Below are 16796 nucleotides of genomic sequence, written 5' to 3'. Positions count from 1 at the left end.
ACGAGCACACACTCATGTGAAAAAACACACACTCCTGTGATGACACACACTCCTGAACACACACTCCTGTGGTCGCACACACTCCTGTGGTCACACACTCCTGTGATCACACACACTCCTGTGATCACACACACTCCTGTGATCACACACACTCCTGTGGTCACACACACTCCTGTGATCACACACACTCCTGGTCACACACTCCTGTGGTCACACACACTCCTGTGATCACACACACTCCTGTGGTCACACACACTCCTGTGATCACACACACTCCTGAACACACACACTCCTGTGATCACACACTCCTGTGGTCACACACTCCTGTGATCACACACACTCCTGTGATCACACACACTCCTGTGATCACACACACTCCTGTGGTCACACACACTCCTGTGATCACACACACTCCTGAACACACACACTCCTGTGATCACACACTCCTGTGGTCACACACTCCTGTGATCACACACACTCCTGTGGTCACACACACTCCTGTGATCACACACACTCCTGTGATCACACACTCCTGTGATCACACACACTCCTGTGATCACACACACTCCTGTGATCACACACACTCCTGGTCACACACACTCCTGTGATCACACACACTCCTGTGGTCACACACACTCCTGTGATCACACACACTCCTGTGATCACACACTCCTGTGATCACACACACTCCTGTGATCACACACACTCCTGTGGTCACACACACTCCTGGTCACACACACTCCTGTGGTCACACACACTCCTGTGATCACACACTCCTGTGATCACACACACTCCTGTGATCACACACTCCTGGTCACACACACTCCTGTGGTCACACACACTCCTGTGATCACACACACTCCTGTGGTCACACACACTCCTGTGGTCACACACTCCTGTGGTCACACACACTCCTGTGGTCACACACTCCTGTGGTCACACACACTCCTGAACACACACTCCTGTGATCACACACTCCTGAACACACACTCCTGTGGTCACACACACTCCTGTGATCACACACTCCTGTGATCACACACACTCCTGTGATCACACACTCCTGGTCACACACTCCTGTGATCACACACACTCCTGAACACACACTCCTGTGATCACACACACTCCTGTGATCACACACACTCCTGTGATCACACACACTCCTGAACACACACTCCTGTGGTCACACACACTCCTGTGATCACACACTCCTGTGATCACACACTCCTGTGGTCACACACACTCCTGTGATCACACACACTCCTGTGATCACACACTCCTGGTCACACACACTCCTGTGATCACACACACTCCTGTGATCACACACACTCCTGGTCACACACACTCCTGTGGTCACACACACTCCTGTGATCACACACACTCCTGAACACACACTCCTGTGATCACACACTCATGTGATCACACACACTCCTGGTCACACACACTCCTGTGATCACACACTCCTGTGATCACACACACTCCTGTGGTCACACACACTCCTGTGATCACACACACTCCTGGTCACACACACTCCTGTGGTCACACACACTCCTGTGATCACACACACTCCTGAACACACACTCCTGTGATCACACACACTCCTGTGATCACACACACTCCTGAACACACACTCCTGTGGTCACACACACTCCTGTGATCACACACTCCTGTGATCACACACACTCCTGTGATCACACACTCCTGGTCACACACACTCCTGTGGTCACACACACTCCTGTGATCACACACACTCCTGGTCACACACACTCCTGTGGTCACACACACTCCTGTGATCACACACACTCCTGAACACACACTCCTGTGATCACACACACTCCTGTGGTCACACACACTCCTGTGGTCACACACACTCCTGTGATCACACACACTCCTGAACACACACTCCTGTGATCACACACTCCTGTGGTCACACACACTCCTGTGATCACACACTCCTGTGATCACACACACTCCTGAACACACACTCCTGTGATCACACACACTCCTGGTCACACACACTCCTGTGGTCACACACACTCCTGTGATCACACACACTCCTGTGATCACACACTCCTGTGATCACACACACTCCTGTGATCACACACTCCTGTGATCACACACACTCCTGTGATCACACACACTCCTGTGATCACACACACTCCTGTGATCACACACTCCTGTGATCACACACACTCCTGTGATCACACACACTCCTGTGATCACACACTCCTGTGATCACACACACTCCTGTGATCACACACACTCCTGTGATCACACACTCCTGTGGTCACACACACTCCTGTGATCACACACACTCCTGTGATCACACACTCCTGTGATCACACACACTCCTGTGATCACACACTCCTGAACACACACTCCTGTGATCACACACACTCCTGTGATCACACACACTCCTGTGATCACACACTCCTGTGGTCACACACACTCCTGTGATCACACACACTCCTGTGATCACACACTCCTGTGATCACACACACTCCTGTGATCACACACTCCTGTGATCACACACACTCCTGTGATCACACACACTCCTGTGATCACACACACTCCTGTGGTCACACACACTCCTGTGATCACACACACTCCTGTGGTCACACACTCCTGTGGTCACACACACTCCTGTGGTCACACACACTCCTGTGATCACACACACTCCTGAACACACACTCCTGTGATCACACACTCCTGGTCACACACACTCCTGTGGTCACACACACTCCTGTGATCACACACACTCCTGTGATCACACACACTCCTGTGATCACACACTCCTGAACACACACTCCTGTGATCACACACACTCCTGTGATCACACACTCCTGTGATCACACACACTCCTGAACACACACTCCTGTGATCACACACTCCTGGTCACACACACTCCTGTGGTCACACACACTCCTGTGATCACACACACTCCTGTGATCACACACTCCTGTGATCACACACTCCTGTGATCACACACACTCCTGTGGTCACACACACTCCTGTGATCACACACACTCCTGTGATCACACACACTCCTGTGATCACACACTCCTGTGATCACACACACTCCTGAACACACACTCCTGTGATCACACACTCCTGGTCACACATACTCCTGTGGTCACACACACTCCTGTGATCACACACACTCCTGTGATCACACACTCCTGTGATCACACACACTCCTGTGATCACACACACTCCTGTGATCACACACACTCCTGTGATCACACACTCCTGTGGTCACACACACTCCTGTGATCACACACACTCCTGTGATCACACACTCCTGTGATCACACACACTCCTGTGATCACACACTCCTGTGATCACACACACTCCTGTGATCACACACACTCCTGTGATCACACACACTCCTGTGGTCACACACACTCCTGTGATCACACACACTCCTGTGGTCACACACTCCTGTGGTCACACACACTCCTGTGATCACACACACTCCTGTGGTCACACACACTCCTGTGGTCACACACACTCCTGTGATCACACACTCCTGGTCACACACACTCCTGTGGTCACACACACTCCTGTGATCACACACACTCCTGTGATCACACACACTCCTGTGATCACACACACTCCTGTGGTCACACACACTCCTGTGATCACACACACTCCTGTGGTCACACACTCCTGTGGTCACACACACTCCTGTGATCACACACACTCCTGTGATCACACACACTCCTGAACACACACTCCTGTGATCACACACACTCCTGTGGTCACACACACTCCTGTGATCACACACTCCTGTGATCACACACACTCCTGTGATCACACACACTCCTGGTCACACACACTCCTGTGATCACACACACTCCTGGTCACACACACTCCTGTGGTCACACACACTCCTGGTCACACACACTCCTGTGATCACACACTCCTGGTCACACACTCCTGTGATCACACACACTCCTGTGATCACACACACTCCTGTGATCACACACACTCCTGTGGTCACACACTCCTGTGGTCACACACACTCCTGTGATCACACACACTCCTGTGGTCACACACACTCCTGTGGTCACACACACTCCTGTGATCACACACTCCTGGTCACACACACTCCTGTGATCACACACTCCTGGTCACACACTCCTGTGATCACACACACTCCTGTGGTCACACACACTCCTGTGATCACACACACTCCTGTGGTCACACACTCCTGTGGTCACACACACTCCTGTGATCACACACACTCCTGTGGTCACACACACTCCTGTGGTCACACACACTCCTGTGATCACACACTCCTGGTCACACACACTCCTGTGGTCACACACACTCCTGTGATCACACACACTCCTGTGATCACACACACTCCTGTGATCACACACACTCCTGTGGTCACACACACTCCTGTGATCACACACACTCCTGTGATCACACACACTCCTGTGATCACACACTCCTGTGGTCACACACACTCCTGTGATCACACACACTCCTGTGATCACACACTCCTGTGATCACACACACTCCTGTGATCACACACTCCTGTGATCACACACACTCCTGTGATCACACACACTCCTGTGATCACACACACTCCTGTGGTCACACACACTCCTGTGATCACACACACTCCTGTGGTCACACACTCCTGTGGTCACACACACTCCTGTGGTCACACACACTCCTGTGATCACACACACTCCTGAACACACACTCCTGTGATCACACACTCCTGGTCACACACACTCCTGTGGTCACACACACTCCTGTGATCACACACACTCCTGTGATCACACACACTCCTGTGATCACACACTCCTGAACACACACTCCTGTGATCACACACACTCCTGTGATCACACACTCCTGTGATCACACACACTCCTGAACACACACTCCTGTGATCACACACTCCTGGTCACACACACTCCTGTGGTCACACACACTCCTGTGATCACACACACTCCTGTGATCACACACTCCTGTGATCACACACTCCTGTGATCACACACACTCCTGTGGTCACACACACTCCTGTGATCACACACACTCCTGTGATCACACACACTCCTGTGATCACACACTCCTGTGATCACACACACTCCTGAACACACACTCCTGTGATCACACACTCCTGGTCACACATACTCCTGTGGTCACACACACTCCTGTGATCACACACACTCCTGTGATCACACACTCCTGTGATCACACACACTCCTGTGATCACACACACTCCTGTGATCACACACACTCCTGTGATCACACACTCCTGTGGTCACACACACTCCTGTGATCACACACACTCCTGTGATCACACACTCCTGTGATCACACACACTCCTGTGATCACACACTCCTGTGATCACACACACTCCTGTGATCACACACACTCCTGTGATCACACACACTCCTGTGGTCACACACACTCCTGTGATCACACACACTCCTGTGGTCACACACTCCTGTGGTCACACACACTCCTGTGATCACACACACTCCTGTGGTCACACACACTCCTGTGGTCACACACACTCCTGTGATCACACACTCCTGGTCACACACACTCCTGTGGTCACACACACTCCTGTGATCACACACACTCCTGTGATCACACACACTCCTGTGATCACACACACTCCTGTGGTCACACACACTCCTGTGATCACACACACTCCTGTGGTCACACACTCCTGTGGTCACACACACTCCTGTGATCACACACACTCCTGTGATCACACACACTCCTGAACACACACTCCTGTGATCACACACACTCCTGTGGTCACACACACTCCTGTGATCACACACTCCTGTGATCACACACACTCCTGTGATCACACACACTCCTGGTCACACACACTCCTGTGATCACACACACTCCTGGTCACACACACTCCTGTGGTCACACACACTCCTGGTCACACACACTCCTGTGATCACACACTCCTGGTCACACACTCCTGTGATCACACACACTCCTGTGATCACACACACTCCTGTGATCACACACACTCCTGTGGTCACACACTCCTGTGGTCACACACACTCCTGTGATCACACACACTCCTGTGGTCACACACACTCCTGTGGTCACACACACTCCTGTGATCACACACTCCTGGTCACACACACTCCTGTGATCACACACTCCTGGTCACACACTCCTGTGATCACACACACTCCTGTGGTCACACACACTCCTGTGATCACACACACTCCTGTGGTCACACACTCCTGTGGTCACACACACTCCTGTGATCACACACACTCCTGTGGTCACACACACTCCTGTGGTCACACACACTCCTGTGATCACACACTCCTGGTCACACACACTCCTGTGGTCACACACACTCCTGTGATCACACACACTCCTGTGATCACACACACTCCTGTGATCACACACACTCCTGTGGTCACACACACTCCTGTGATCACACACACTCCTGTGGTCACACACTCCTGTGGTCACACACACTCCTGTGATCACACACACTCCTGTGATCACACACACTCCTGAACACACACTCCTGTGATCACACACACTCCTGTGGTCACACACACTCCTGTGATCACACACTCCTGTGATCACACACACTCCTGTGATCACACACACTCCTGGTCACACACACTCCTGTGATCACACACACTCCTGGTCACACACACTCCTGTGGTCACACACACTCCTGGTCACACACACTCCTGTGATCACACACTCCTGTGATCACACACACTCCTGTGATCACGCACACTCCTGTGGTCACACACACTCCTGTGGTCACACACTCCTGTGATCACACACTCCTGTGATCACACACACTCCTGTGATCACACACACTCCTGTGATCACACACACTCCTGTGGTCACACACACTCCTGTGGTCACACACTCCTGTGGTCACACACACTCCTGTGATCACACACACTCCTGTGATCACACACACTCCTGTGATCACACACACTCCTGTGATCACACACACTCCTGGTCACACACACTCCTGTGATCACACACACTCCTGGTCACACACACTCCTGTGGTCACACACACTCCTGGTCACACACACTCCTGTGATCACACACTCCTGGTCACACACTCCTGTGATCACGCACACTCCTGTGGTCACACACACTCCTGTGGTCACACACTCCTGTGATCACACACTCCTGTGATCACACACACTCCTGTGATCACACACACTCCTGTGATCACACACACTCCTGTGGTCACACACACTCCTGTGATCACACACACTCCTGTGGTCACACACTCCTGTGGTCACACACACTCCTGTGATCACACACACTCCTGTGATCACACACACTCCTGAACACACACTCCTGTGATCACACACTCCTGGTCACACACACTCCTGTGGTCACACACACTCCTGTGATCACACACACTCCTGTGATCACACACACTCCTGTGATCACACACTCCTGTGATCACACACACTCCTGTGATCACACACACTCCTGTGATCACACACACTCCTGGTCACACACACTCCTGTGATCACACACACTCCTGGTCACACACACTCCTGTGATCACACACACTGCTGTGATCACACACACTCCTGTGATCACACACACTCCTGTGGTCACACACACTCCTGGTCACACACACTCCTGAACACACACACTCCTGTGATCACACACACTCCTGTGATCACACACTCCTGTGGTCACACACACTCCTGAACACACACTCCTGTGATCACACACTCCTGTGATCACACACACTCCTGTGATCACACACTCCTGTGATCACACACTCCTGTGATCACACACACTCCTGTGATCACACACACTCCTGTGATCACACACACTCCTGTGATCACACACTCCTGGTCACACACACTCCTGTGATCACACACACTCCTGTGGTCACACACACTCCTGTGATCACACACACTCCTGTGATCACACACACTCCTGTGATCACACACACTCCTGTGGTCACACACACTCCTGAACACACACACTCCTGTGATCACACACACTCCTGGTCACACACACTCCTGTGATCACACACTCCTGTGATCACACACACTCCTGTGATCACACACTCCTGTGATCACACACTCCTGTGATCACACACACTCCTGTGGTCACACACACTCCTGTGATCACACACACTCCTGTGGTCACACACACTCCTGTGATCACACACACTCCTGTGGTCACACACACTCCTGTGGTCACACACTCCTGTGGTCACACACACTCCTGTGATCACACACACTCCTGTGATCACACACTCCTGTGGTCACACACACTCCTGTGATCACACACTCCTGGTCACACACACTCCTGTGATCACACACTCCTGTGATCACACACTCCTGTGATCACACACACTCCTGTGTTCACACACACTCCTGTGATCACACACTCCTGTGATCACACACTCCTGTGATCACACACACTCCTGTGGTCACACACACTCCTGGTCACACACACTCCTGTGATCACACACTCCTGTGATCACACACTCCTGTGATCACACACACTCCTGTGTTCACACACACTCCTGTGATCACACACTCCTGGTCACACACACTCCTGTGATCACACACACTCCTGTGATCACACACACTCCTGTGATCACACACACTCCTGTGATCACACACTCCTGTGGTCACACACACTCCTGTGATCACACACTCCTGTGATCACACACTCCTGTGATCACACACTCCTGGTCACACACACTCCTGTGGTCACACACTCCTGTGGTCACACACTCCTGTGATCACACACACTCCTGTGGTCACACACTCCTGTGATCACACACACTCCTGTGATCACACACACTCCTGAACACACACTCCTGTGGTCACACTCGTGAATGCTGACCCATACTCAGGTATATGTGCTCTTGCCTGCACGTACTTGTGTACTGACATATGCACACTTACACTGGCAGTGTTTGAGTTGCACACCTACATTCACATACACTAATACATGCTCACTCGTGTTCTCACAAACACATGACCACTTGTACATGTGCAAGGGGAGCACACACTCACTCCCCAGGGCAGGATGCTCCTGTGACAGGTGCACATATACATCCATGTGCAGGAGCTCGCACCCCATGCCCACTCTCATTACGTGCTCTCCTGCGCACATGGACGCACTGGGTCTGACTTCCTGCCTCTCCTCCTGCCCCCACCATGGGTGTCCTGGCCTCGGTAAACACCTCCTCCATGAGGTCCACCCCTCAGGTGCTGACGGGTCACTCCCTAGGTGAACAGTCCTGGGTGCCTCCTTGGGTGCCCAGGGAGGTAGTTGAAGCTGAGGCTCCTCTGTGGTTTTCTCAGACTCTGCCCATCCTCCCTCCCTGCCCTGTGCTCTCCTGTTCTCATCCTGGGTGGTCTCAGGGGTCCCAGGGCAAACACTGCCGCTTGGGGCCTCCCAGTCTCCCACTCAGGGCAGTGGGATTCTGAGCCTGGGCCGATGGCATCACTAATGTAGACCTTGCCCTCCCCTGCCCAGGTCCCAGCTGGGGTCCCTGTGTTTCCACAGCTGAGGCAGCCCTGCTCCCAAGGGCCCTGCTGCCCCGGCCTGTGGGTGAGTGGAGCTCCTCCCCATTCTCCAGGAGCTCTGCTGCACCCCAGCTATCCCATGGACCTCTCATGTGCATCTGGGTGCTGCTGGGGTCACTCACTGGCCTGGGCAGCTGGCGTGGAGCTGCCTGGGCGCTGCTGCGTCGCTGACCGGCCTTGTCCTTGGGTCTGTTCCTGGGTTTTCTGGCTCCCGTTTTGGGCTTTGCTGTGTTCATCTGTGATCTTTGTCGTGTTTTCCCTCTTTAACTTGATGCAGGTTTATCATCGCTGCAGTGAGTCAGGACAGTGCTTCTCCCTCTCTCTTCCCCTCCCCTCTCCTTCTCTCTCCCTCACTCTCTCTCCCTCACTCTCTCTCTCTCCTTCCCTCTCTCTCTGCCCACTTTCTCTGTCCCTCACTCTCTCTCTCCTTTCTCCCTCCTCCTTTACTTCCCTCTCTTTCCCTTCCGCTCTCTCCCTCTCCCTCTCCCTCCCTCCTTCTCTCTTTCTCTCTCTCCCTTCCCTCTCTCTCTCCCTCCCTCTTTCTCTCTTTCTCTCTCTCTCTCTCTCCCTGTCCCCTCTCTCTCTCCCTCCCTCCCTTCCTCTCTAAGTGTGTGATGGAACTCACTGGCATGAATGTCGAATGTCTGAGTCCCCTGCCCTTTCCTGCAGCAGGAATAGGTTTATAAATGGTTGGATCCGTTTCTGCAGTGGGTTCTGGGTTCCACATTGCCGTTGCTCTCCTCCCACCCCTGCTGTGGGTCCCCTTTTTCTGCTCATTGGTGGCCGCACGCCTTGTAGCCTGTGGCTGTGCACTAGCCATGGCTTCCGTGGTGCACCAGCGCTGTTGCTCTTGGAGCACAATGGCTTTGTGGGCCACTAGGTCTCCCCTTCCCCGCCCACAGGACAGGTGGCCTCCAACAGATGAGGCCCCTTTGTCGCCTTGGCCCTCCGGGTAGAGGAGCCCAGAGAGCTCAGCTGTGGTCATCAGGGTCCCAGTGTCCCTCGTTGTGCGGGCTGGGCAATGCCTGGCCTCTAGTGGGCCTGGCTCACACAACCTGGACCGGCTCTGCAGGGCCACAGTGCACCCTGTGTGGATTCCGCCAGTCCTGCTCTGGACCCCCTCTACACTGCCGATTGGGGCCGTCCAGGTGCCCAGTGGTGGGTCCTGGGTCCCAGTTCTGTTGATTCTGAGTGCGACTCCACTCAGTGCCCTGCAGATCCATCTGCCCCACCCCAAGACCCAGACGGCCAGTGCTTTGCCTCTGTGCCGTGAGGTCCTCCTTGGGGCCCCACTGCTGCCTGCCTCTGCCCACATGCACATCTGCTCCCAACGGTTCTGGACCTGGTATCCCTGGGGACCGGGTGCTGCCTAGTCTCGGTTTGGTTCCTGCTCCCAGGGGCCGCCACTCATCCCTGCCCTGGTGACATTTCCCTGGGTCTTGCATTGGCGGACTTGTTGGGCGGGGTTGCGGGAGGCCTGGCGAGGGGAGGCGTTCCCGGCCAGGGGCTGTGCTTGTCTTTGCTAGGTGCTTGGGTGCTACCCCTGGAGCAGCGTTCTGGCTGGTTTCTCAAACGTGGGTGGTGCGTGTGAAACCGTCCTGTGAGGTTTGGCCTCAGATTCTCGGAGACACTCGCCGTTCACCTGGAGCCTCGTGCCGTGCTGCCCTGGGCCTCCCGACCTCCGTTCTGCAGCTTCCCCAGCCTCCTGTCCCTTCCAGCCTCCTGTCCCTTCCAGCCTCCTGTCCCTCCCTGCCTCCTGTCCCTCCCAGCCTGCAGCTCCGACAGGGAGCCCTGCCCGACCTGCGTGTGTGCTGTTCTGTATGCCTGACTGCCGTGGCGGGCCGGGCGAGTCGCAGCTGAGTGGATGCCCCTGCCCACCCTTCGCTCTCAGCTGAGGGGTGGCACGCTCCCGCTGTTCCTTGTCTTGGAGCAAGGTCAGAAAGGACAGCTTCAGGCCGCGTGTGAGCACGCTGGGCAGCGGAAGGCGCACCAGGCCCTGCAGCAGCTCGGGGCCGCCGGAGGCGCAGTGGCTGGGAGAGGCCGTCTCCCGCTCCTTGCATGGGGAGTGCTGGCAGTTCTTGGGGTCCTGTGCTCCCCCTCTTACAGACCCTGCCTGCAGACGCCGTCCCCACACTGACTCCCACCAGTTCCTGGTTCTGGCCGTTTCGTTCTTTCTGTCTGCCCCATGTTTCCCATCCCGGATTCCTCTGCTGCTCAGTGTCTTACCACCTTGGATGACCTAACCCTGGCTTGCTGACAGCGGTGGCTCGTCCATTCCTTTCTTCAGTTGCTGTGTTTTCGAGTCAGAGAAAATTTTTTTTTTTAAATAAGATTTATCTTTATTGGAAAGTCACATATGCAGAGAGGAGGAGAGACAGAGAAGAAGATCTTCCATCCGCTGATTCACTCCCCAAGTTGCCACAACAGCCAGAGCTGTGCTGATCTGAAGCCAGGAGCCAGGAGCTTCTGGGTCTCCCACACGGGTACAGGGTCCCAAGGCTTTGGATCATCCTTGACTGCTTTCCCAGGCCACAGGCAGGGAGCTGGATGGGAAGCAGGGCTGCTGAGATTAGAACTGGTGCATGCAAGACGAGGACTTTAGCTGCTAGGCTACCGCGCTGGGCCCTGGAAAGGCACAATTTTACAGAGAAAAGGAGAAACAAGCTTCTTCCGGGTCTCCCCTGTGGGTGCAGGGTCCCACGGCTTTGGGCCGTTCTCTGCTGTTTTCTCAGACCATTAGTGGAGAGCTGGGTGGGAAGTAGAACAGCTGGGACATGAACCAGTGCCTATATGGGATTCTGGCACTTGCAGGTTGAAGGCCAGCCTGTTGAGCCACTGCGCCAGCCTCCCGGTGTTGGTCACGTCACGTGAGCCTTGCAGCCTGGGTCCTGCGCGGCCCTGTGCCCATGCCCTCATTCCTGTGACTTTGGACTCGGCAGCAGACACGCCTGAGGAACCTGAGGCTGGAGCTGGCCTGGGTTTAGAAGCCTCTATCCTTGGGCCATGGGAGGTTGGAGCAAGCACTGGGCCTCAGCTCTGCTTGGCGTCACAGCGACTTCTCCCGGGTCTCGGCCTCCCCAGGGGCTTGCCCGTCCCTCGGCAACGGCTCCCGCGTGGGAAGATTCCAGACTCCCAGCCCCGTGCCGTGCCTGGAATGTCAATCGCCCAGGGAGGAAGGGCTGCCGAGCGTTCTGGCAGCCCCGTCTCCGGATCTGGCCTTCAGTAGCTCCGGCCTTCAGGCTCAGTGAATGCTTTGTCCTGGTCTGGCGGGGGCTGGCTGGCCCTCCCGCCCCTGCTGCCGGGACATACTGAGTCCCAGCTCTAAATCCTCCTGGTGGATAGAAGTCATCCAGCCCGTGCCTTTCCCAGCACATGCTCTCTGTCAGCCCCCACCGGCCCCTTACTCTGTGCTGGCCCCACTGGTCCCCTTGCCCGCATGCTATCTCCACCAGCCCCTTGCCCTGTGTTGGCCCCACTGGCCCCTTGCCCTGTGCTGGCCCCACTGGTCCCTTGCCCTGTGCTGGCCCCACTGGCCCTTTGCCCTGTGCTATCCCCACAGGTCCCCTCACCCATGTACTGGCCCACTGGCCCCCTTGCCTGCATGCTATCCCCACCAGCCCCTTGCCCTGTGTTGGCCCCACCGGCCCTTTGCCCTGTGCTATCCCCACAGGTCCCCTCGCCCACGTACTGGCCCATTGGTCCCCTTGCCCTGTGCTGGCCCCCACCAGCCCCTTGCCCTGTGTTGGCCCCACTGGCCCTTTGCCTGTGCTATCCCCACAGGTCCCCTCGCCCACGTACTGGCCCACTGGTCCCCTTGCCTGTGCTGGTCCCACTGGCCCCCTTGCCTGCTGGTTCCAGGCTTTGTGTCATGTGTGGGGGCTGCTGGGTTACTGTCGTCTTTGTTCCCACCAGATGCCGTTGAGAATCAGTCGGGCCTGGCAGCCGCAGGGCTATGCTGAGGTTGCACAGCTGGCCCTGGGGAGGTCATGGCATCGGGCAGTGCTGAGCCAGTCACTTCTTTCATCAGTACCTCCTTTCCCCTCTGACCCCTCCTGTGTTGGTACCTGGCTTTTCTTGGTCTGAGCCTGCAGGCTTTTTCGTAGGGGTGCTATGCCGGCAGCCCTAACTGGGTCCAGCCCCTTTGTGGGGTTTGGGACTTGGTTGTTCCCTTCTCCATCTGCACGTGGAGGCTGCTCCTGCACACTGGGCCCATCACTGCGTGGTGGGGCTCCTCCTTGGGGCTGGCAGGAGTCCTAGTACAGTGCTAGTGGATTTCGGAGACGTGTCTAATCTCTGCTCCCTTGGATGCCTCTAGTGATGGAGGGCTGACCACCTAACAGGCACTGAGTCTGCTCAGAGAGCAGTAGGTGAGGGTCTCGAGTGGGCTTCCACTCTGTGCCCATGGGCATGTGCCCATCTGCCACAGAGACCTGGCCATGCCACAGCTACTCTGTGCTCGATGGGGGGGTGTTTTGCAGCTTTCCCCCAAACCTCAGGTCCTGAAAGCAAAACGCTCTCAGGGTATCGACCCTGACCCTGCCACTTGGCTGATCTGTTACTGAGGGGCCTGGTCAGCCAGCTGGCATAATGGCCGGCTGGGGTCAGGCCCTGACTGCAGCACATGTGGATTCATCGTGATGCACGGGCTGCCTGTCCTGCAGCTGCGCGGGCTCTCTGCAGCCAGACACTGCTGGAGATGTCACCTTCTGTCCGTGCTGACGCGGAGGCTGCACCACCGCCGCGCTCCCAGGGAGCAACCCGAGAGGAGGGGTCAGGACATTTCCGGAACATGTTTCACCTTGGATGGTCCAGATGCTTTGGCGTGGCTCAGTGCTTGCTGCTGAGGCCTGACACAGCCCTGGCGTGGGTCTACCTGCTCTGCCTCTGGGGTCCTTGCCGTGAGGGATGGCCCCTTTCCCCCAGGTTGTCTAACAGGGAGCGAAGGGGTGGTTTCAGCTGTATCCAAGTCTGCCCTTACTTCCTCTTTCCTTCTCTGGCAGGTGTGCCCGCTGCTTCTGGGAGTGACCGACCAGGGCCGCAGGGATGGCTGGGGCCTCGGTGAAGGTGGCGGTGCGTGTCCGCCCCTTCAACTCCCGGGAAATGAGCCGCGACTCCAAGTGCATCATTCAGATGACTGGGAGCACCACCAGTGAGTACCTGCGGCACAGGGCCCTGGCAGCCTTTGGGGACACCAGGTGGCCTGTGGGGTCACTGGGTGACCTGTAGGGACACTGGGCAGGCTGAGGGGACACTGGGCAACCTGCAGGATCATTGGGTGGCCTGTGGGGTCACTTGGCGGCCTGAGGGGACACTGGGTGGCCTGTGGGGTCACTGGGTGGCCTGCAGGGTCATTGGGTGGCCTGCGGGGATGCTGGGCAGCCTGAGAGGACACCAAGCAACCTACAGGGCCATCGGGCAGCCTGCTGGTTCTCACTGGCCAGCCTGGCCCGGCCCTGTGAGCCTAGATTCCCAGGAGCCCTGTCCAAGTGGGGCGCGAGCGACCCACAGCTACCATAGCAGAACCTCCTTAAGTGCAAATTCCCTCATGTGGGAGGGCTCTGCAGGGCTGGGCCCCACAGTGCTAGGAGGGGCCTCCACTCTCCACCAAGCCAGCCTGGCCACCTCACATGGGGCCTCTTCTCACATGTGTCCCGATGCTGTCATGGCTGTCGGACAGGGACACTGGTCCAGCCTCTCCTGTGGGATACCCCCCAGGACCCTTGGTCTGTAGCTTTGTCCTATTTTGGCTTCCTGGAGGGGTTGGCTCCCCTGACTGCTGTCTCAGGTAGGGGGCCCGGAGTGACAGCAGTGGGAGAATCAGGGGGAACTGGAGGGAAACTCCTGGTGGAGGAAAGCAGAGGGGGGAGGCTGGCGGGTCCCAGATATCAGAGAGCCTGCACCTTGAGGGCAGGTGTGGGCAGAATCCCGCAAATGGGAGGTGGGGTGGCCTCCACCTGACCTGTGCTCACGCTCTCTCAGGGCCAGTCTCTATTTCTCTCTCTCTGTTGGACTTTGGCCCAATCGGGGCAGGCCCTGGAGTGGAGAGCCAGCCTGGATGTCTAGCTCCTGGCTGCCCTGTCCATCTCCGACCTCCCTCTGGCCAGCCTGCCCCTCAGTAGGTCCTGGGAATGGGAGGGGGCGTGGGGGTGTGGGGCATGGCAGTGTGGGGGTGTAGGGGTCCTGGTGGCGTGGGGGTGTGGGGGCATTGGGGCAGCTGCCTGTCTGTCCCTTTCCCAACTGTGGAGCTGTTGGCAGGCAGTCAGGTCAGGGGCGGGGCCTGGCTCTGGTGACCTGGGGACAGGCGGTCCCTTCTGGAGCTCAGGGCCCCGTCTGAAATGACAGGTGGAGATGGGGCAGTGTCCCAGTGGGTTCTGGCCTTTGGGTCTCTTCTGGGGGTCCCCATGGCCCACAGTGTGAGTAGAGTCGTGGCCCATCCTTGAACACCACCTGTCCCTGGGAGACTGTTACACACTGGGGAGCCTGGGGACCTTTGGGGATCAGCAGATACCCAGTGCCAGGATTCCATGGAGCAGGGCCAGAGCCTCCAATGGGACCACAGCTGAAGGTGGGAATTTGGCTGGTCAGGGGCTGTGGTTATGGTGCAGGGAGACGAGGAGTTGAGGTTGCCAGACACAGGCGTTGGCACTGTGATCTCGTTTCCAGGGCACTGACCCATCCGTGCTTGGGCTCTGTGGCTGCTGCCACTGGGTCCAGTGGGGCTGAGGACGCCCCTCCCAGGTGGCCAGCAGACAGGGCTGTGCTGGTGGTCAGCCATCTACCCCCCCCCCCCCGCTGGGCAGCGGGGATGGTCTGTCAGCTGTCCCTTCCTGCTGGCTGCCTGTGGGAGGTGGACTTCCAAAGCCAGGTTGGGAATGGGAAGGATCTGCAGCTAACCCTGATCCTAACTTGGCCATCACAGGGGTCCAGGGATGTGCCTGGAGTGGACTAGACTGGCAAGGGCAGGCGTGTCACCCAGGACATTGGTGAACTGCCTGGAAGGTGTGGCTCATACCACGCGAAGTGACGAGTGTGGGTCCTGGGATCTAGGGTCTGGGAACTGGCTCTGTCTCAGGCTGCAGGGATGGGAGTAGCCCCGGCCCCCTCCATTGGCTGTTGGGTCAGGGGTCCTTTGCTCCTCAGTTTGTAGTCCCCCCACCCAGTTCTCATGGCCCTCTCTGGGTGTGTGTCTGCACATGCCCTTTTGAAAAGTCCCTGGACACACCTGCAATGACCCCACCTCCAC

At 56.4% G+C, this 16796-nt stretch overlaps 1 protein-coding gene across 17 annotated transcripts in view; it reads left to right on the top strand.

Moving 5' to 3' along the window:
- The first annotated feature begins 14534 nt into the window (after nt 1–14534).
- The window catches only part of KIF1A (kinesin family member 1A), a 48090-nt gene continuing 45828 nt past the window's right edge, over nt 14535–16796 (top strand). For all 17 annotated transcript variants that reach the window (XM_040972502.1, XM_040972505.1, XM_040972504.1 and 14 more), the window contains exon 1: nt 14535–14702. In XM_040972502.1, coding sequence (XP_040828436.1) covers nt 14597–14702 — 106 coding nt within the window. In that variant the 5' untranslated portion in view covers nt 14535–14596. The remainder of the gene's footprint in view (nt 14703–16796) is intronic.

Source organism: Ochotona curzoniae, unplaced genomic scaffold (assembly GCF_017591425.1).
Source record: "Ochotona curzoniae isolate NIBS_2020 unplaced genomic scaffold, NIBS_Ocur_1.0 contig_2294, whole genome shotgun sequence".
NCBI classification, from domain to species: Eukaryota; Metazoa; Chordata; class Mammalia; order Lagomorpha; family Ochotonidae; genus Ochotona; species Ochotona curzoniae.
The sequence above is the reverse complement of the archived record's forward strand: the minus strand, read 5'-3'. Positions and strand labels throughout refer to the sequence as shown.